This window comes from Lepidochelys olivacea (assembly GCF_965140295.1).
Source record: "Lepidochelys olivacea isolate rLepOli2 genome assembly, chromosome: 2".
In the NCBI taxonomy this organism is placed as follows: Eukaryota; Metazoa; Chordata; order Testudines; family Cheloniidae; genus Lepidochelys; species Lepidochelys olivacea.
Window position 1 is genome coordinate 3830587 of NC_140412.1, and position 21684 is coordinate 3852270.

At 45.8% G+C, this 21684-nt stretch overlaps 1 protein-coding gene across 1 annotated transcript in view; it reads right to left on the reverse strand.

The window, feature by feature from the left end:
- Positions 1-21684, reverse strand: part of ARHGAP39 (Rho GTPase activating protein 39) — a 422273-nt gene that overhangs the window by 283466 nt on the left and 117123 nt on the right. The window contains exon 2 of the mRNA XM_084619553.1: positions 11760-12194. Within this exon, the coding sequence (XP_084475679.1) occupies positions 11760-12194 (435 nt within the window). The remainder of the gene's footprint in view (positions 1-11759; positions 12195-21684) is intronic.

Genomic DNA, 21684 nt, shown 5'->3' on the forward strand with positions numbered 1-21684 from the left:
TCTCTTGCCTACTCCAGTTCAGTCACTGTGGATTAGTTGGGTTATTTAAGCACATTTATTCTTTCTCCACTGCCAAGCCAGCCCTTGACATTTGGGGAAGATTTATGGGAAAGAGTAGGCCTCTGAAGATGATTAGATATGGATATCTTCTGGGATGCAATTCCACAGTGAATGGTCCTCAGGTCAAGAATGCCCTGCTCAAGATCAGTCAATTGCAATGTTCCCTGCTGAGTACAGCTCTCTGGGGCGGGGGGAGGGGTGTGTGTGCGTGGAGGAAGGGGGTATACACAGATAGATCTGCCTTTCATTTAAATATAAATGTATCATTTATACCCCCCTAGTCCAGACTGAGATCTGAGGATCTGTCCAGTATTCTGTTGCATGGCAGACTTGTACAAATACCCACAGAGGATAGATCTGTGGCAGCCACATGATGCCCCAAAAACAGGCTTCACATCTTCTCTGCCCCACATAAAAGCGTTCTCCAAGGATTTAGGGCTACCTGACAGAGGACAGGAGCTCAGTCACATCTTTGAAAGATAGGCCAGTAACTATAGCAGAGCCTTTTCCAAATTATAAAAGAAGGAAAACCAAGAATGAAGCAAAATATTCAATGCAAGTCTTGAGACTATTAGCTCTGACAGATTTTATAATCTACCCTTTTAGGGATATAACATGGTACCTTTTTAAGGCTAACAAGCTAAAGTTTAGGGTAAGTTACCATAAGCAAGACACTAATTCCACTGGTGTCATTTACACCCCAATGGGGCTGATGCTGGAAAAGCAAACAGGGTTTGGTAAGAAAGTATAAAGCAGGGCAAAAGATGGAGAACCTAATTGTCTTACCCACACTTTCCATAATTTGTTGGTCTTCCTTAAGTCTAACATAAGCCCCTCAGACTAAATTCACCACTGCTGTAAGCACTGTAGTCAGTGGCATTGCACCAACTTAAACTTGTAAGGAGTTTAGCCCCTTGCCTTACAGTGCCAGGTGCCCATCTATGGTGCTACATATTTTTTGGCTAGAAATGGTCTTGTGAATGTTAATGCATATTTACTGCCTGTAAAAAGAAAATGTATATCTAGATTTAGGACCAGACAGCCACATATTAAGACAATATATCACAAGCCTATAAGAACGGATTCCTCAAGAGAAACTTCAGTTCAAGTCTAACATCTCTGCTTGCTATAAAGCAGACTTCTGGACTTTATCATGACTCAGGGACATCTTCCAAATAACAGGCCTTGGTTTAAACTAGCTGCACTTTAAATGGGAGTCTCGTTAGCTGAAATCCTGTGCCATGCTTTGAAAATGTGGGTGTTTATATCTAACCAAAGATTTTAAAAAGAAGAGGGGAAAAAAGAAATAAGCAGATCTTCAAATGCTTTGTTGTTCAAATCAGTCTATACATGCTACTGTGCTTTTTTGGCTTCTGTTCAGCTCAGTCCATTAGACCCTACTAAGAGCCAGGAACTGCCTAGTTTAGTCCTGGCTTCAGCACTGACTCTGCAATACCTGGGATGCGATATTTCACCTCTCTGCCTCAGCTGAAATAGAGAGAATACTTAGCTCCCTCCCTCTGAAGGCTGGTCATGTCTGTATATTTTTCTATGTCTAGACAGCCCCATGTGAGTGTTCAGCATTGTTATATGTATGAAGCATGTTTGTTAAGGTTTAAGGTTCATTCTGGTATCAGTCAAAAGACACGAGTTAAGATATGGTTATAATTTTATGAGCACAAGGTGGAAAAATAAGGCCCATCAAGTTACTAATGTTCTGAAACCACAATAAAAGGCAGAACACACTGAGCTCTGAGCAGTTAGAGGAGTTCAGCAGCACAGATGCCTGGACTGGCTCTGCCCTTCATAGCCACTATCACAGCAATCAAAAAATCAATTTTTAATTTGCACGGCTCTCTTGTTCTTTAAGTTTATCTTCTTCAGGAACCAAAGCATCGGTCACTTCTAGAGATGAGATCTCTGCCACTGGAGGCCTTCCCATGAAAGAGCCTTGACTGCAGTCACCCTTCCTTCCTCGTTTGTGCTTCGCTACAGAATCATAGAAATCAGAGCTGGAACAGATCCATCAGGTCATCCAGCCTGCCACTCAGCCAGCACAGGATTGGTCCCTGCAGGCTATTTCCGAGGGCTTTACCCTTTAGAATGGTTTCCACATGTTTCCAAAACAACAACCTGCCTCTGCTTCAGACTTGACTACAATACTGCACTACAAACTACACTGCCATGGTCCCCTGCTGGTTCCCAGCATTCATTTGTCAGGAAGCCCTAGCTTTCCAAAGCAAAGGAAACCACTCTCCCCTACCCTCCCCTTATATTTTAACCTGCATATGGACAGCATAGCCAACACCTGTATTCAGCCATGAAGAGAACCTATTACAGCATACGCACTGGATCACTCTTGAAACTCTTTTGCTTTCAAGTGCCAGTTTTCACAGCCATTGAAGTGGTGCCAAATATATTAACGTTTCACTGCTGCTTCCCTGCGTCCCCATGTGTGCACCCCAGTAGTGTTTATCCAGCCTCGCACTCCGTCCAAATCCCACTCATATGTAGCGCCCCACCAGCTACAATCAACAGCGTTTTTCCGAGGAGCCTGGCGCCGTAGGCAGCAGCAAAGCCATTAAAATTAAAGTTGTAATGTAAATAAAGTCCACGTGCCAGCCAGAGGCTGCCATGCTGTGGAGACACTGATGAAAAATGTGCAGCAGTAAGATCTAGTAGAGTAACGCCCCTTCCCTGATAGTACATCAGTGCTCTAGGAATTTTCGGAGTGGTAGCTCTCAACTGAGGGCAGACCTGTCCCCGGAGGTGCTAACCGGAGGCGCTAACCGTAGGTCCCACTAACCCTTGGACACCAAGTAACTGACTCAATCCTAGTTTCATAAGGTACTGCTGGCAGAGCAATGAGCTGCACAGTGCACTTGAGAGTCATGAGCAGTAGAAACAACAAGGAGTCCTTGTAGCACCTTAGAGACTAACAAATATATTTGGGCATAAGCTTTCGTGGGCTAAAACCCACTTCATCAGATGCATGGAGTGGAAAATACAGTAGGAAGATTAGATATAGATACATACACACACACCCCCATGAAGAGATGGGGGTTGCCATACCAACTTTAACTAAACAGATCAATTAAGATGGGCTTTTATCAGCAGGAGGGGGAGAAAAAACTTTTGTAGTGATAATCAGGATGGCCCATTTCAAAACAGTTGACAAGAAGGTGTGAGTAACAGTGGGGGGGGGGGGAAATTAGCCTGAGGAAATGGTTTTTAGTTTGTGTAATGACCAAACCACTCCCCGTCTTTATTCAGGCCTAATCTGATGTTGTCCAGTTTGCGAATTAATTCCAGTTCTGCAGTTTCACGTTGGAGTCTGTTTTTGAAGGTGTTTTTTGTTGAAGAATGGGCACTTTTAGGTCTGTTATTGAGTGACCAGAGAGACTGAAGTGTTCTCCAACTGGTTTTTGAATGTTAGGATTCCTGATGTCAGATGTGTGTCCATTTATTCTTTTGCATAGAGACTGTTCGGTTTGGCCAATGTACATGGCAGAGGGGCATTGCTGGCACAGATCACATTGGTAGATGTGCAGGTGAACAAATCCCTGATGGTGTGGCTGATAGGGTTAGGTCCTATGATGGTGTCCCTTGAATAGATATGTGGACAGAGTTGGCAACAGGCTTTATTGCAGGGTTTGGTTCCTGGGTTGGTGTTTTTGTTGTGTGTTGTGTCATTGCTGGTGAGTATTTGCTTCAGGTTGGGGGGGCTGTCTGTAAGCGAGGACTGGCCTGTCTCCCAAGGTCTGAGAGAGTGAGGGATCGTCCTTCAGGATAGGTTGTAGATCCTTGATGCGCTGGAGGCTGTAGGTGACGGCTAGTGGCGTTCTGTTACTTTGTTGGGCCTGTCTTCTAGTAGGCGACTTCTGGCTACCCTTCTGGCTCTGTCAATCTGTTTCTTCAGTTCACCAGGTTGGTACTGTAGTTTTAAGAATGCTTGATAGAGCAGTCGAGTGCAGAGCACCTTTTGTGGACAAACAGCAAAGCACCTCTCTCCTGGGGGTTTCAGGATTTTTATCTATCTATATTTAATTTTCAGGCCATACTGCTGCAGTCAGGTATAATTTCATGTAAGGGGGTGGTGAATACGGGGAATGTGTTTCCACTGAAATCGGAAGGCACTTGAGTCCAGCAGCATTAATAGATTTAAGCCAAAGTTGGATGATGTGGATTTCAGGGTGGTACTTTTCATACTTGCCACCTTTAGGAAGCAACAGGGCATCTGAAGATAAAATGACAGCAGCCCCGCCCCGTACTTACCCCATAGTCAGGATGCATCTGCCTGGGTGGGTTAGCTGCACCCACTACACTATCCTACTACTCATAGCTCCCAGTTGGTCCCAAAAGGCAGCAGGTCTTGGAGTTAACTAGAGTTGGGTGAAGTTTTTCAGACAAATAGGTTATTTGAAAAAAGAAAAAAAATCCTATCACCTGGTGGTTAGGGCAACACAGGGGGTAGGATTCAAATCCCTATGTCAGAGCAGGGTTTTGAATTGGGTCTCTCACACCCCAGGTGAGTGCCCTAATTGCTGGCCTAAAAAGTTAAGGGGGATAGTTCCTCCTCCTGTCTTGTGAATCCAGTGCCTGGACACAGGAAGTTTCAGCTCAAACAACGTGTTCCGTCTGATCTGAAATGGACTTTTTCAATTCACCAAAATTTTTCAGATTCAGTTGGACTCAAGTAAATACATTGTAATCACCTGACAACCAAAAAAATAAAAAAATTAAAAAAATCAGGTATTGGCCTATCTCTAGAGCTAACTTCCCCCTCTCAGATGCAGGGGGAGTTTCCCCCACTCAGACCTATTGTCTCTGGCTCTGCAAAATCAGACAGAAATGGCTGCAGCAGTTACACTCTGGTCATATTTGCAAGCTCTTCAGTCACAAGGGCTAGAAACAGCTTTTATGAAAAACAGCTGCTGATAGTCTACCAGAAGCACTTGACACCAGGAGATGGGGCCCCAGCCATGGGCCTACAGGATTTATGCTTCAATCCAGCCCTGGGCAGGTATGGCAGTGCTATAGCTCTCCTCTGTCACAAGGACACAGGATAGAGAGACAAAGTTGCCATCAAACCATTTCCAGGTACAGAGGGCAGATATTCTGCTTCAGCTCCCATACTGTTTCCAGTGCTGTGAAACTCCACCTTCACCACAGTTCACACAGCTTTGAGGGGACTCCACAAGGATGAATCTGGACCTGGTGCCTTTATTTCAACTTGTAACTTAGGACCTACTGTGCATTTGCCAATGCTTATGGAATTAGGACTCACTTTCTGAATGTACATGAGCCATTAATGAATTGTGGAGGAAAGGGAGGAGGGAGATTGCATGGGGGATTGGAGAGAAATTGTTCTCTCTCAGCCTGGCGCTGGCTCTTGCTAGAGAGCGTTACCATTTTCCAGCATTACAGGGTAAGGCCCTTTCACTTCCAGGCCCAGTTTCATTCACTTCACCCTCCTGAGCCTTTGCATCCTGCTGCACACCAACCTGGCATTTGAAGCAGTGGGGGCTTTAATTCTGACACTGCAGATCATTAAGAGTCTGCAGAACAACGCACCAGTAAAGACGGGCACTAAACAAGAGCGGGTATTGCTGCTGAAAGGAAAATGGATCTCTCTTTTCTTTCAGGAAGCCGCTGAGCATGCACATGCTGCTGCAGCCTGCAGAAAAACAGCACCATCTGTACAGAAAATGAAAGCCTCCCATTCCAATTCTAGTTAACGCTTCACACTTCTGCAGGGAGACGGCCCAAACTTCAGTTTGCTGAGGCAAGCTTCACAGCAGCTGTGCCTAACTGGCATGAAAAGGAACAAACCACAGTTTAATATACAGGTGCACCCCACAGAAGTAACAGATTCCAACAGACAAAGCTTCCATCTTGAGCAGAGAGGCTACTGCAGATGCACCAGTACATACTGTATTGGGAGCCATAGTCTCTGGCAGCTGCACTTCCATATTAGCAGTGAGGGCTGCTGCAATTTTCTTAGTGTAATAATAAATAATGCCACCACCATATAGCTCTTATATAGCACTTTGTGATCTACTAATGCAAAGGGAAGTACATATTCAAATGAGAGGTCAGATTGGCTCTCTTCCAAATCTTTCTTGGGCTTCAGAGAGTCAATGGGAAACTTTAGAAGAACTAAAATTCATTCACAAATTTAACACCATTAATTTGGGCTTGAATAGGGACTGGGAGTGGCTGGCTCACTTCAAAAGCAACTTGGCCTCTCTTGGAATTGACACCTCCTCATCAATTATTGGGAGTGGACTACATCCACCCTGATTGAACTGGCCCTGCCAACACTGGTTCTCCACTTGTGAGGTAACTCCCTTCTCTTCATGTGTCAGTATAATAATGCCTGCATCTGTAATTTTCACTCCATGCATCTGAAGAAGTGGGTTTTTTTCCCACGAAAGCTTATGCCCAAATAAATCGGTTAGTCTTCAAGGTGCCACTGGACTCCTTGTTGTTTTTGTGGGTACTGAGTAACACGGCTACCCTCTGATACTTTAGAAGATTTGTTCATTAAAGAGAAAGGATGGTTCACTGGTTAAGATAGCCTAGGACTTGTGAGACTTGAGTTCCAGCCCCTGTTTTGCCACAGACTTCCTGTGTGATCTTGGACAAATCACTTAGCCAATACGCCTCAGTTCCCCATCTGTATAATGAGAAAAGTATCACAGAAATATAGGACTGAAAGGACCTTGATAGGTCATCTACCCAGTCCCCAGCTCTAAGGCAGGACTAAGTATTATCTAGACCCTCCCTGACAGGTGTTATCTAACCTGTTCTTAAAAACCAACAACGATAGAGATTCTACAACCTCCTTAAGTAATTTGTTCCAGCGTTTAACCACCCTGACAGTTAGGCAGTTTTTCCTAATGACTAACCTAAATATCGCTTGCTTAGTTTAAACTCATTATTTCTTGTCCTGTCCTCCAGGGATAATAGCACTGCCCTACATCACATCTTGAATACTGCATGCAGATGTGGTCACCCCATCTCAAAAAAGAGATATATAGAATTGGAAAAGGTACAGAAAAGAGCAACAAAAATTATTAGGGGCATGGAACCGCTTCCATATGAGGAGAGATTAATAAGACTGGGACTTTTCAGCTTTGAAAAGAGATGACTAAGGGGGGATATGATAGAGACTTATAAAATCATGACTGGTGTGGAGAAAGTAAATAAGGAACTGTTATTTACTCCTTCTCATAACACAAGAACTAGGCATCACCAAGTGAAATTAATAGGCATCGGGTTTCAAACAAACAAAAGGAAGTATTTCTTCACACAACGGACAGTCAACCTGTGGAACTCTTTGCCAGAGGATGCTATGAAGGCCAAGACCATAACAGTTCAAAAAAGAACTAGATAAGTTTATGGAGGATAGGTCCATCAATGGCTATTAGCCAGGATAGGCAGGGATACAAAACCATGCTCTGACCCATCCCTAGCCTCTGTTTGCCAGAAGCAGGGAATGGGCGACAGATAGGATGGATCACTTGATGACTGACTGTTCTGTTCATTCCCTCTGAAGCCCCTAGCTCTGGCCACCGTTGGAAGACAAGTTACTGGGCTAGATGGATAATTGGTTTGACCCAGTATGGCGGTTCTTATGTTTTATAGCGTTATGAGGGTAAATTCATTAAAAGATTGGGGATGCTCAGATATTATGTTCATAGGGCCAGGTAAGTGCCGAAGGGATCAATTTATCTTTCTTAAGGTCTGTGACAGGGTCAGGCCAGATGGCTATAGGAGAGTAATAGAAGGCAGATATTAGCCCCAGGCTAAGTAGGTCCCCTTTCCCTGGGTAAGGTAACACGGAAGGTTCCAGAACAATCAGGAACCTTCTGGAGACAATTAAGATAGGCTGATTAGAACACCTGCAGCCAATCAAGAAGCTGCTACAATCAATTAAGGCAGGCTAATCAGGGCACCTGGGTTTTAAAAAGGAGCTCACTTCAGTTTGTGGTGTGCATGTGTGGAGCTGGGAGCAAGAGGCGCTAGGAGCTGAGAGTGAGAACGCGGACTGTTGAAGGACTGAGGAGGACAAGCATCATCAGACACCAGGAGGAAGGTCCTGTGGTGAGGATAAAGAAGGTGTTGGGAGGAGGCCATGGGGAAGTAGCCCAGGGAGTTGTAGCTGTCACACAGCTGTTCCAGGAGGCACTCTAGACAGCTGCATTGCACAGGGCCCTGGGCTGGAACCCAGAGAACCTGGGTTCCCCCCCATCCTCCCAACTCCTGGTCAGACACACGAGGAGTTGACCTGGACTGTGGGTTCAGAAAAACGGCCAAGCTGAGGGCTGCCGTGAAGCTCCAAGGTGAGCAAATCCGCCAATAAGCGCAAGACCCACCAAGGTAGAGCAGGAACTTTGTCACAGGTCCAACAGCCCTGAAGGTCTGATTGGGGTTGGGGCTATAGAAGGGTTATGCCTTGCTAGCACTGACTCAAATTATTCAATTTAAGGTGGTGATCTTGGTCTACAAAGCCTGACCCTGTTCCAATTTAGGTTAGATTATCCACTGCCAGTCCCTGTTCCCAATGGGGTGTTAGCACTAAGTGTCCATGGATTCAGACGCTGGGGATCTGGAGGCAGAGCACTCACCTGTAGATCACTTCCCCTATTAGCCTGAGAAAAACCAGATGTAGTGAGTGACCTTCAGGGCATGGAGCAGTTACTTATTCTGGTAGTTACCCTCAGTATGCCGAGTGCTGTCCCCATAGCTAGGGCAGGGCCTATCTAAGATGACAAATGACATCCGAAGACTGGAGGAGAGGAATGCAATCAAAAATTATGTATGATTTTTATATACACTTTAAAATGAAACACACAGCAACTATACCAACTTCCCCTCCACCCATTCAGCATCAGTGGGTTAGTTCCTCATAGGCATCACAGAAGTGTAACTTGAGAAATGAACTGGAAGGAGGTGAAGGTAGTGGCCTCTGGCATCAGTTCAGAGAAGGCATTCCATGTGTCGGGGGAAAGTATAAAGAAAGCATGATGTGGGCATGCGGGAAGACCCAGTTGGTACTGGCAGAGCAGAGGGATAGGGGGCTTCAAGAAGAAAGGAGGATAAATGGGATGGCTCAGAGTTGCCAGTGCCTTGAAGGAGAAGACAAGAAGTTTGAACTTGATGGAGCAGACCAGGGAAATCAGTAGAGGAATTCAAAGAAGGAGTAAGACATTTGGAATGATGGACAAGCCAGAATAAGAAGTTGGCTGCTGTATTTTGAATAGACAGTAGAGGGCCAACACGAGCATCAGGGAGGCCGACGGCTGGGGAAGTTACAATAAATCAACACAGGAAACAGTGACAAGCTAAATGATAGCTCCAAGTGTAGATGCAGCCTCAGGGAAACTAGGGGTGGGACTGGATTCCCAGCTCGCATAGACATACTCGTGCTAGCTCTCATCGAGGGGAGGGGAGGGATAGCTCAGTGGTTTGAGCATTGGCCTGCTAAACCCAGGGTTGTGAGTTCAATCCTTAAGGGGGCCATTTAGGGATCTGGGGCAAAAATTGGGGATTGGTCCTGCTTTGAGCAGGGGGTTGGACTAGATGATCTCCTGAGGTCCCTTCCAACCTTGATATTCTATGATTCTATGAATAGTAGTGTATCTGCACACGCACGGGAAGCAGCAAGCAGTGGCATGGACTAGCTACCCCCAGTTGTGGCACTCATGGGATCGAGGCAGGTTTGTACGTGGTTGACTAGCCCAGGCCACCACGCACTGCGGCCTACGCTACCATGACTATGCTACTATTCTCGAAGAGAGCTAGCATGAATATCTTTACAGGAGCTGAGAATCACCCTCCACCTGCCCCAAGAGTAGACTTAGCCGGAGAGAGGGTGATTGCATCTTTAGAACAGGTTTCAGTGTAGCAGCCGTGTTAGTCTGTATTCGCAAAAAGAAAAGGAGGACTTGTGGCACCTTAGAGACTAACCAATTTATTTGAGCATAATCTGCATCCGATGAAGTGAGCTGTAGCTCACGAAAGCTTATGCTCAGATAAATTGGTTAGTCTCTAAGGTGCCACAATTCCTCCTTTTCTTTTTGCTAACAGTAGTAATTGCTGGAATGAGTGGAGGGTGGGAAATTAGTAGATGCTACTATGACAACTCTGAATGAATATTATATCCAGAGGTTTGACAATGGGATCATTTTTAGGAAAAAACTCCCATTTATATCCTCTGTAGGTAGTAAGTAATACATAAATAAAAGGGTTTATATAGCCTGCAGACTGCATCCACAAGATGATGGTATAACAGGAACACTGCTCAAATTCCCAGGAAGAGGCAGCAGTGCTCACACGCACGGTAAGATGACTAATGCAGCAGCACACTGTACAGGTAATCCAGCACTACTATACTCAGTACTTCTATGGTGCATTCCACCAGAGGAGCTCCAAGGGTTTTTACAAAGCTCAGGTCTCCCTCCATTCTACAAATGGAGAAACAGACACAGTAAGTGATTTCCCCAAGGTACCACACCAATTTAGAGGCACAGCCCGGAAGGTCTAACACCCAGCCCTGGGTCTAACCACTAGGCCATGCCATGGCACGGTTATGTAGACTGGGAGAAAGTAAAACCCTAGTTACAAGCACAAATTTCTCTGCTAATTATTTGCAAATGGCAAGAGTGCAGTTTCAGGCAGACATGTAGCTGGGGAGTTTATTTACATTTTAATAATCTACAGTTTATGGGGGGAAAAAATAGGTAGTAGGCATCTAAACTGTAAATCAATAACTCAAAAGAGGGGTGCAAAGAAGGTGCAATGCAGCTGCCTGACTGGAGAGCGCAGTTAGTTATTTGTGCCCACATACCAGGAAATGTGGCTTTATATTTTTATTCAATTTGAAAATCCCCTTTTTAAAAGAGAAAGTCACCCCTGCTGGAAAACCCCTGAGTCGGCACAAACAGATCAGCCAGGCAATCTGTATTCGCAACGAGGTACAGAAAAGGGATAAAAGTCACTTGCCTTGGAAACTGGTCTGATGGGGAGATTGTTCCATTTTGTGAAATATGGTGCATTTCTAAGTTTAGAAAATTGCTTTTCCTAAGTGTGTTTAGGAGACAGCACTAAGTTACACCTACGGGTCGGCACAGAGGTATCCCTGCAGTCAGAGGGGGTGACATCCCTTCCTCTAATACATAACTGCTTTATGACTGAATGACATTGCCCTCTTGCACACAGCCCATTAATACTTTAGCTAGAAAAGCTATCCTCTAGTACAGCTCCCCACAAAGTGTGTGTGTGTGTGGGGAGTCCCCATTAGGAGGGCGTGGAGGAATATTAAGGGTGGAGGCAGAGTGCAGGCCAGCCCCCACAGGGGATCAGGGAGGGAGCACCACCCAGTCCCTGACCCCACTCCCAGCCCAGGGTGGCGTGGACACGTTCTCTTACTGGTAAGGGGGGCAGGGAGGATGTAAGAGGAAAAAAGTTTGGACACAACTGCTCTAGCTCAGGCTGTACATGGCCAGAGCCTGCTGCCTACCATCTGGGGCTCTAGTCCCAGCTCATCAGGGAAGGAGTGGGTTACACAGTATCTGTTGCTTGCAGCACAAGTTCATTACAGCTTTGCCCTGGCTGAGGGTATTTCACTATTTTGAGGGTATTTCACTACCCATCAGTCTGTCACATGCTGCATAGAGAGAGCTCTGCTTTACCTTTCTGGTTCTTCTTTCACTACAGCAAACTGGGCTGACTGACGGTTTGACCTCGTCTGATCTTGCACCTTCTCGCTGCCTTCCAGCTCCTGCTCCAGGGAGGAGCTGGTGCTGCCCTCCCTGCTGACATTGCTGCTCCGCCCAGGGCTGTTCTCTGTGGAGGCCCTCGGTGACTCTGTGTTCTGCTTCAGGGTCTGTAGCTTGGCCAGCGGGATAATGTCACAGTTCTGCGGCCGGTGCCATACGGTCCGCTGGGTGGTGGCATTGTAGTAGTAGAAGCGTGAGGTGTTCGGGTCAAAGAGTTCCCACCACTGGTTCTCGTTGGTGCGCTTTATGCGGACCCCAGCGGGCGGATCCCACACACACTCCCCTGTGATGAGGTTGGCGTACATGCGCTCCCGCGTTCGAGGCTCTATGATTTCCACCCATTCCAGCCTGAGGGAGAAGAACAAAGAGGGACAATTAAAAAGCTGTAGCAATTGCCCAGAACCAGCTGGGGAGGCAGGGTGGAGAGCAAAGGCTGCTTGGGAGGGGATGCGAGTCAGGTTTTCCCAAACCCTAGCCTGCACTATTCCCTATAAAAAGCGATGGATTCCAGTGAATCTCCCTTAAATGCATACCTTCTGAAAGGCCTTGCCCCATCCCAAGCTCACAGCACAGAGGGGAATGAGCTAATCTGATGACCATCTAAAAGTCATGTTTTTTTAAATCCAAGCACTAACCAGATGTGCTACATTTTAGCACCGACACCCTTTTCCTCTAGCTTCCTGAACCACCACCCTACTACACTCATTAGTACATTGTCTATTCAGATTCTTTAAACTCTTCAGGGCAGAGACTGGGCTGAGAAATGCTTAGCATGCTGTTGCACTCTCAAATAGTAAAGAAATACAGAGGAATAAAAAGGTGATGCTAAGAGAGAGCAGAGTCCAGCAACAACCATACATAATTTGGAAATGGAGCCACTTTCTATAAATACAGAACCACTGCAACTAGCAACAGCAGTCCTGAGCACCAGATTTGGCCCCATTTATCTATTTCCAGGGGAATCTTAGAAGCCCTTTTTGCAGGATTGCTGCAGACTTTCAGACAACATTCAGCGTAACTGGTGTTTGTGAGAAGGCGTTTAGTACTCATGAAAACTGAGAGCTAAACATTGGACAGAGGCTGATATGATGCTACTAAGAGCTGTAGCATACATCTATGCCAATGAATCTCGATGCTCACCTTCAGCACCTTTTACCTCTCCATTCCTAAGCCCCCCAGAAGTCAGCTGCTGCCCTCACTCCCCACCGAGAGCACACCCTGCTATTTCAGTCCTGGGCTCCAGCAAAGCTCTGCCAGCATCCATATCTTTGTCTTGACTTCCCGCACCCATTGCTATGCTAGTTTTGAGTCTCCTGAGCACAAAGCCTCCATGAGTTCTCTCACCTCCCACCCTCTACATAGGAGTTCCCACTACAAATTTTTGGGTGGCCTCAGAGTGCGGCCACCAACTCTTGCTGGTGGCTGCTCTGACAATTTTTCCTAAAATACTTAACCAACCTTAAGAAAAACAAATTACAATGATTTGGAGATGTGTACGTGCATATGTATTTATTTATGTAGGGGTTTTTTGCAGACTCAATATTAAACAAAGCAGTCTATTCTTTACTGGACCTAAACGGAACAGAAACATAAGTAAGTTGCTTTGCATATTTCCCCCCTCCCCATTTAAAAAAAAAAAAAAGAAGACTTTCTAGCTAGTAAATCTGCTATGGTAAAAAGTGATATTTGTTAATATCGCTTTTCACAGCAGCCCTATTCAGCCCCAGCAAGGACAAATTAAGCCCTGGATGGAGAGGTAGGAAGGGAGCCAGGGGCAATGGTAGGCTGAGGAGGCAGCAGAGGATAGGGGCAATATTCAGAGAGTGAGCCCATGGCTGGATTCTCGGGGCCAGAGCCCAAAGCCCTGCATCTCGGGGACGGAGCCCACCACCACAAGGCCAGAGCCTGCTGCTAACCACCCGAGGCAGAAACCCAAAGCCTGAGTCCCACCTGGAAGGTGGGGAACTCACACTGGCCCTGTGCTCCTACCGTGTTTGTGGCTCCGGAAGGTGGCAGGGCCCAGCCCCTGCTGGCAGCACTGGGGTAGGGGCCACTGCTTTGCTCTCCCCCACGCCACCTCCTACCCGCCCCCAATCACTACCAAAGAGGCTCTGCCTGCAAGAAAAGCCCCTGGTGGCTGCATGCGGCAACAGTGGCTGCATTTGAGAAACGGATATGCATGGTGATTCCAGCACATGCTGTTGGCCACCTGCCATGCTTCCTGATTCACCACTCTCCTGGACGTGCCCAAAGAGCTAGCATCAGCTACAACTGCACTTCAGCTCAGAAGCACTGATACAGACCCAGCTGCAAAAGGAAACTGACTACCATGGCACAAATCCTGCTTTGGGTCATTCTGCAGCAGACTCCAGGTGTCAAGAACTGGATGCAAAAAAGGAACTAACCAACCGCAACAGGGGAATTGTGTATACATGGAAGGGATTAGCATGCTTCCCTCTGCTGTAGCTCTTTAGGGTATGTCTACACGGCAGCCCAGAGCGAACCTCCCTGCCCAGACAGAGACTCCAGCTAGCAGGGCTCAAGCTGGCATGCTAAAAATAGCAGTGTGGATGCAGCGGCTGGCTCAAGCCACTCCAGCTGCAGGGTAGACAGACCCACCATGTGTGTCAGATACTCCTCCTGACTGTGCAGAGACAGGCCAAAATCCAGTAGAAAAGAAAAAAAGCTTGAGCAGAAAATGGCCTATTTATGCCCCATACCATTTCTCCTTCCCCCTCCCTGCCGGAAAAACCCCAAACATTTGGACACCCAAGTCTCCAGGTGAGCTACTATTATTTGTAGCCTGCTGAGCTACCAAACAAGAAAACAGTTTCACCCTGCTCACTAAAGAAGCTTCCTTGCTGATGTAGGAGAAAGGAAGGGTTTAAAATCATTTGTGGAGAGAGGATCATTCCTCCCCAGCCCAGTCAGCATCACTCCAAGGAGACACATACATGTCAACCTGTCCAGGACAGGACTTTTCCCCAGAGCCCCATAGATTCCATCTAGCCTGTGAAGTGGGATCTAGAGATACTGATAGGACTCTGAAGATCACTTCTGCAGACACCTGGGAGCAAATTCAGACCCTCTACAATTTCAACCCCAATCTTGAATTTGCTACCCGACTAGCCCAGGAGCACCTGGACGATACACACAGATTGCCATGCCAGGGGCACAAGAGGGAAAGGGCATGCATCAAAATGCTAGGCACTTCCCAGCAGCCCGGGACCCCTCTACAGAGGAGCTGAGGGAATGTGAACTCCACATTGTGGGTGGGCTTGGGAGCACAAACATCACACTCTTCCCAGCCTAGAAGAGGAAGTCTGTATTTGGCCCATTAGAAATAGTAAAAATAGCTCCAACTGTGACCCAGGACAGGATTGGAATCCCTGTCTCTGGAGAGAAAAAGCCAGAGCACACCAAGACCACCACCACGACACTGGAGCACTTAGCTTCCTCTTGGCATTCTGCGGATTAGCGGGCTCATCGTGCTGGGAAATCTCTTTGCTCCACAAGGAATTTCCCCCCTTCTTTACATCATTATTTCCCCGGCCTTTGGAGAAAGAGTTAAGACTTTACAGCTCTCCTGCTTTCTCCTCAGCCTTTTAATTTACCAGGGCCATTAATCAACTGGCACAACTCAATATATTAGCCCTTCATGAAACAACGGATCAATGGCCAAGGTACATTCACTTCAGCCACTTGCTTTAACACAATTGACCACAAGCGGGAGGCGAAGGGGAAAACAATCCATCCAAATAATAAAGATCTGAGAACAGCAAGCATTACACAATTATGTCCACCAGGCCTAGAGACAAACAAATCCAGGAGACCATGAGCCCTGCGGGGCTGCACGGAGCCCCTTTCTTTTCACAATAGTGATCTCAGCCTCCTGCACAGTGTGCACTGTTTTGAATCTCTGAAGAGTTGAGAGCAACTAGGAGGGGGTGGGGGGAAGCTTTTCACCACCACATTTTCTCATTTGTCTTTTATTAACAGCAGCATGCTGAGCGTAGTACCTTATGCTGAAACAAAGAGCCACCGTGACCACAAGCAGAAGAGCCAGTCACTTTGGACCCAGTTGTAATACTCAACATTCCTACAGCACCATCTGAAAGGGACTGATTGGCATTAACCAGTTCAGCTGCGGGACTAATATCAGTAATATATGCATTTCACAGGGGGAACTGAGGCACAGACAGCTGAAGTGACTTGACTTGCCCACAGTCACACCAAGTCAGTCTACTGGGATGAGAACCCAGAGGCCCCTACCTCCCAATCCTATGCTTTAGCCACACATCTTTTCACTGGTGGAGCTGTCATGGCACCAATCACCTGGAACCTTCAGCGCTGTAGGAGTGTTCTGGAATCCCTTTCTCCTCTCATTCCAGCCCCTGTTGCTGATTTTACAGTGCTTGCAAAGAACAATGCTGGTGAATTCAGACAGGCTAGGCTACTGTCTTCTTACTTCACACATTAAAAAAAAGCAGAGAGCTTTGTAATCACTGCAGGGTGCAATGCGACAACAGCAAAGACAGTATCATCATTAGGCAGCAGACTCCCTGTGTTATGTTGCACTTCATAATGTTGCCAGTGTTCTACAAGGTGCCACATGAGAATGAAGATGTGGTATACACACCAAAGTGCATTTTACTGGCATAGAGAAGGGATGCCAATGATACCACGTGTTGTCTGCTTCAGTTCATAGAAGAAACTGGAGCTACTCATTTTCTGGACAGATGGCACTGTCATGCCATACAGGTGGCGTTTTCCAAAGCTGACAGTTATGATACTGAAAATAAAAGACCTATATGTTCCCATGTGGGGGGATAGGGAGAAATCCCTCCCTCCTCCTCAACCCCCCCCCTCCCCCACCACCAACACACATATATGGTAACTGTGATCATTTCTCTGAGACATGAATCTTCTTGCTGCTGCCTAAGCTGTTATGACCTCCAGATTAACTCATTACCATGTACTCTGCACAGGGCTACCTTTCAAGGTCACACACAAGCGACAGCTGGTGCAAAGTGTGGCTGTCCACTTGCTTGGGAGCATGAGATGAATGGAGCATGAAAATCCCAGCTCTCAACTGCATTTGATTCCATCTGCTCCCAGGTGCAATGTAAAGATGTTGACACTGATCTACAAGGCCCTATACACTTTGGTTCTTAGCTACTTGAAAGGGTAGCTTCCCCCCCCCCCCCCATCTACTGCCACAACAGATGACCTCATCTAGGGTGCCTGAGTTAGCAGCCCCTCCACTGGAATATCTAAGGACTAGGGAGGCAGGACATTCACAGGGCAAGGCCTTTGACTCTGGAAATAGCTCTCTCTTGGCCTGCAGAGCACAGTGTAAGCCCCATCTATCTTATCAGGCTTCTGTCTAGAGAGGTGACAAAGAGCAAAGTCACACCCTATAGAACCACTGAAGTGAGCAAGTCCTCTTGTCAACCTGGAACTGCTCTACTCAACCCAAGAGAAACAGCAAAAAAATCAATCCTGCATCCCATGTAGCATGCTCCCTCCAGAAATTTGGCCCTGCCAGACAACAGAAGCCCTGGAAGATCTGACAAAACATCTGAACCATCGATGACCTGTGCCTCTGATCATGCTCCTCACGACTACTGAAAGTCAAGAGCATCTGTAAACTCTACCAGGAGTCAACTTCTCCTTTCCAAAGGGACATTCAACTCCCAGCATAACATATGCAACAGTCCAGCCAGTGCTAAGCCATTTCTTGATGTTATCAGTGGCCTAGCATCCAATCCACTCTACAGACTTCATACTTCTCAGCAAGCTAATTAAAAAGCCAGCAGAGCTATATCCAATTCCACCTCTTCTCTTGCAACATCCTTGATCTCTCCCCTCACCAAACCACAGGGCGAACTATCCAATCCTGCATTTAAAAATGGTCAGTAATCGAGAATCCATTATGACCCTCAGTAAATTGTTCCCATGGTTAATTACACGTGTTAGGATATAGATATTCAGGCCTGTCTGTAAAGGCCTATACTCTAAGAATTTAGGTGTATTCTTATCACTTGGCTAGTGATAGAGGTATAAAAGAAAGAATCAAAATCACTGTCTGCCAGTGTAAGGGCCTTCTCTTACTGTGACAGTCTGAGGCCCTGTTCTTAGGCTAGGCCTTTGGCTAAGCAACAGAGGCAGCCATAAGCTGGGAAGCAAACAGTCACATCCTCACATTCCAAACTAGTCACACTGAAATAAGGTGCTATTCGGCTGTAAGGAATACAATCCTGTCCTGATAGTTCCTATCACCTCCAGAGAAAGGGAAGTGCCTAGAAAATGTAAAAGGAAACTTAGTTTGATAGCATCCTGTCTGGCAAGAACTCACTTATCAATAGCTGGGATGTGAAATCCTCACTTCTGTATTGTTTTGTCATTATAGTTCCCACTTTGCTATTGTTTGTCTGTATAATCTCTGTCTGGTTCTGTGATTGTTCCTGTCTGCTGTATAATTAATTTTGCTGGGTGTAAACTAATTAAGGTGGTGGGATATAATTGGTTACATAATCATGTTACAATATGTTAGGATTGGTTAGTTAAATTTCAGGAAAATGATTGGTTAAGGTATAGCTAAGCAGAACTCAAGTTTTACTATATAATCTGTAGTCAATGAGGAAGTGACTGGGTGTGGGTGGGGGTGGGCATGTGGGTGTGTGAGATGGGAACAGGGAATGGGGGTAAGAAAATTGGAATCATGTTTTGCTAAAGGGGGAAATGGGAACAGGGAGTGGGAGTAAGGAAGTTGGAATCATGTTTGGCTAAGGGTAGGAATGGGAACAGGGACACAGGTGTAAGGCTCTGTGGTGTCAGAGCTGGGAAGAAGGATACTAAGGAAGGAAACTGGAATCATGCTTGCTGGAAGTTCACCCCAATAAACATCGAATTGTTTGCACCTTTGGACTTCGGGTATTGTTGCTCTCTGTTCATGCGAGAAGGACCAGGGAAGTAAGTGGGTGAAGGAATAAGCCCCCTAACACTCATTGTTAAAAATTATGGCTTATTTGGTGAAAACGCATCAGAATCAACTCTATCCCAAGACTCAATTTAAAGACTTCTTAATGGAGTTAATACTTACTTCAAAAAGATTGTATCCAAGCTATACAGATAGACAAAGGAACAAGCTTCAGTCAGATGGCATTTGAAATGTGCACACCCTCTCTCACCTCCCGCCAAGAATACAGGATTAAAAATACAAGAAGCTGAAAGAATGCTAAAGCCTACTATGCCCTGTTGCTGTAGAAACTCTGCAGTGGGTGTACTTTAGAGATCTGAAAGGATACCCTGCCTTTCAGGCCCTCCGTTCCACCTTTGAAGTTATTTGAATCAAATATCCTGCAAGTTTTAATTGTCCTGGCACTGGTTACTGTGTTCAGCGCAGATGCAGTGACATGTCTCCCCAGAAACAAATTATTTTGTTACTCGACCATAACAGAAAGTCAGGAAACAACCACCCATGGTTACCTACAGCAATAAATGGAGCCTTATCCCACACACACACACACAGTAATTAGGGGTCAATTTTCCCCCGACACTTGGGTGCATGAGGAGGATTGTATAAAATTATGAGAGTCACTCTTGTAAATACACCACTGCTCTGTCCTAGAGGGAATCAGAAATGCTCAGTTATGTTTCATAGGCCCTGTACAGCTAATCTTCGGCTCCTATGGCAGAGGCCAGCACTTTCAGAGCAGCAGTTTTGTCTCCACTGCTACTTTGAAGTCCCAGCTGTGGCATGCAACATAGTGACAACTGTGAAGCTGTGAGAGAACCTGTACAGGTTTGTTAAACTAGAATGAAGGATTAGGCGCGTGTTTGACATTGCTAGTGAAATCCAGGTAAAAATTGTGACGGATCAATATTAACTGTTTAAGAAAAACCACCACTACTCCTTTAAGAGATGAGAGGAGGTAGCTCTGAGCTTTTAGTTTCTGTGTCTAATGTGTTTAGTTTCTGTGTCAAACTCTGCCTTCCAGCTGATTCACAATTGCCCGGTACTGGAACAGCTCCATCAAGGAGACCTAGCAAGTCAGCATTGCTACACTAATGCTACAACAGCTAGCTCATTCAATGGCTATTAGCCAGGATGGGCAGGGATGGTGTCCCCAGCCTCTGTTTGCCAGAAGCTGGGAGTGGGCGGCAGGAGATGGATTACTCGATGATTGCCTGTTCTGTTCATTCTTTCTGGGGCACCTGGCATTGGCCGCTGTCAGAAGACAGGATACTGGACTAGATGGACTTTTGGTCTGAACCAGTATGGCTGTTCTTATCTAGTCAGATGGCTAGCAATAATTCAAACCTCACACATCTTCTGATAAACAGCCTCTAACAATTTCAGTAATATCAGTAGTTGTCTGGAAAAGTTACCTTGACAGATAATTTTACCACCCATAGATACCTGTTACAGTGGAGTACAAGAGTTAAAGTTTGGGGAAATTTTTGATATCCCTTGTGACACGGCAGTGATTATGAAATATACTAATTCCAATCACTAGGAGCTTGTACTCGAGTGTATTTTACAGTGAATTGGTTTGGAATTTATTGATAAACAAGGGTTAGGGGGGAAATAGTGAGATAGGTATCAAAGCAAAACAGGGTCAAAAGTGGTCATTGATTCAAGGCTCTGTTTAGAATGAACTGTTTTGCAGCAGAGGCCTGTAATAAGCACATAGAAGATGGAGTTCTTTTAACAGGGTCTGCTTACAAGTGTAATTTTCCTCTTGGGCCTCAAGCAGATTGCTCAGTGTGGCAAGCTACAGAACACACTCTAGCCTGCATACAAAAGAGTTCACTTGTCACAAGTTAATATCCTTCTAAAGAGGGAACGCTTAGGTGCTTTAATCACAGCATGACTGCTGCCAGAGCAGTCCAGAGTGTCACTCTGGCTGCATGGTCACAATGTCACTGAAATTCACCCTGGCCACCCCACACTGCACAGACAGGGATGGTGGGCTGTATCAAATGGTGTTGTGATGTGGTGTGCTCCACCGACAACCTGACTCCTGGCAGCACCAACTCATAGGCTGTGTGGATAACAAAGAGGGGAGACTGCCCAACCAAGAGAGACCAGAGTCCCTGCAGGAGGAGTGGAGGATTAGCAGGGAACAGAATGAGGTCCCTGCTGTGGGAACTGGGACCAGAAGTTTCTCTCCATCCCTCCAGCAAGGGATGGAGTGGCTGAATGAGTACCACCGCAGCACTGCTTCTGCAACCTGACGACATCATTGACCTCAGCATCACTGGTGAAATGGCGTTTGCAAAAGCACTGCCAAGGATTAGACCTAATTTTTTCCTTGAAATAATTTGAATGGGATATTGAAGTGCTATTGGCATCCAAGGTACTAAGAGCCTATCCTGTTAAACAGCAGATTGTTAAAACATATTCCTGAAGAGCCAACATTAGCTAACCTTAATGAACAGAGAGAAATACTGGGATTTAATTTGAATTTTACATTCTTAATGTTAATTAATTTGCCTGTTTCAAGACCACTCGAATAGCCTTTTTTTCTTTTTTTTTTCTTTTTTTTAAGTGACCGAGATAAAATATTTTCTTTAGCTTTATAGGGCTTAAGATAACCTAAACAGTTAATAAATCAGCAGAGGTAAATTATCCATGATAAACCAAACAAATCAATCCTTAAACAAGATTCCTTTGCACATATAGGATACATTAAAATATGATTTTACTGGATTTGGGGAAATATACACTTCGGTTTTCTCTTACCTAGAGAAGTGTCCTACACTGGGGTAGACTCACAGGCAAAGGGGTCATCTGTGACAGCTCTCCAGAGAGACGAAGATTGTAACAGAA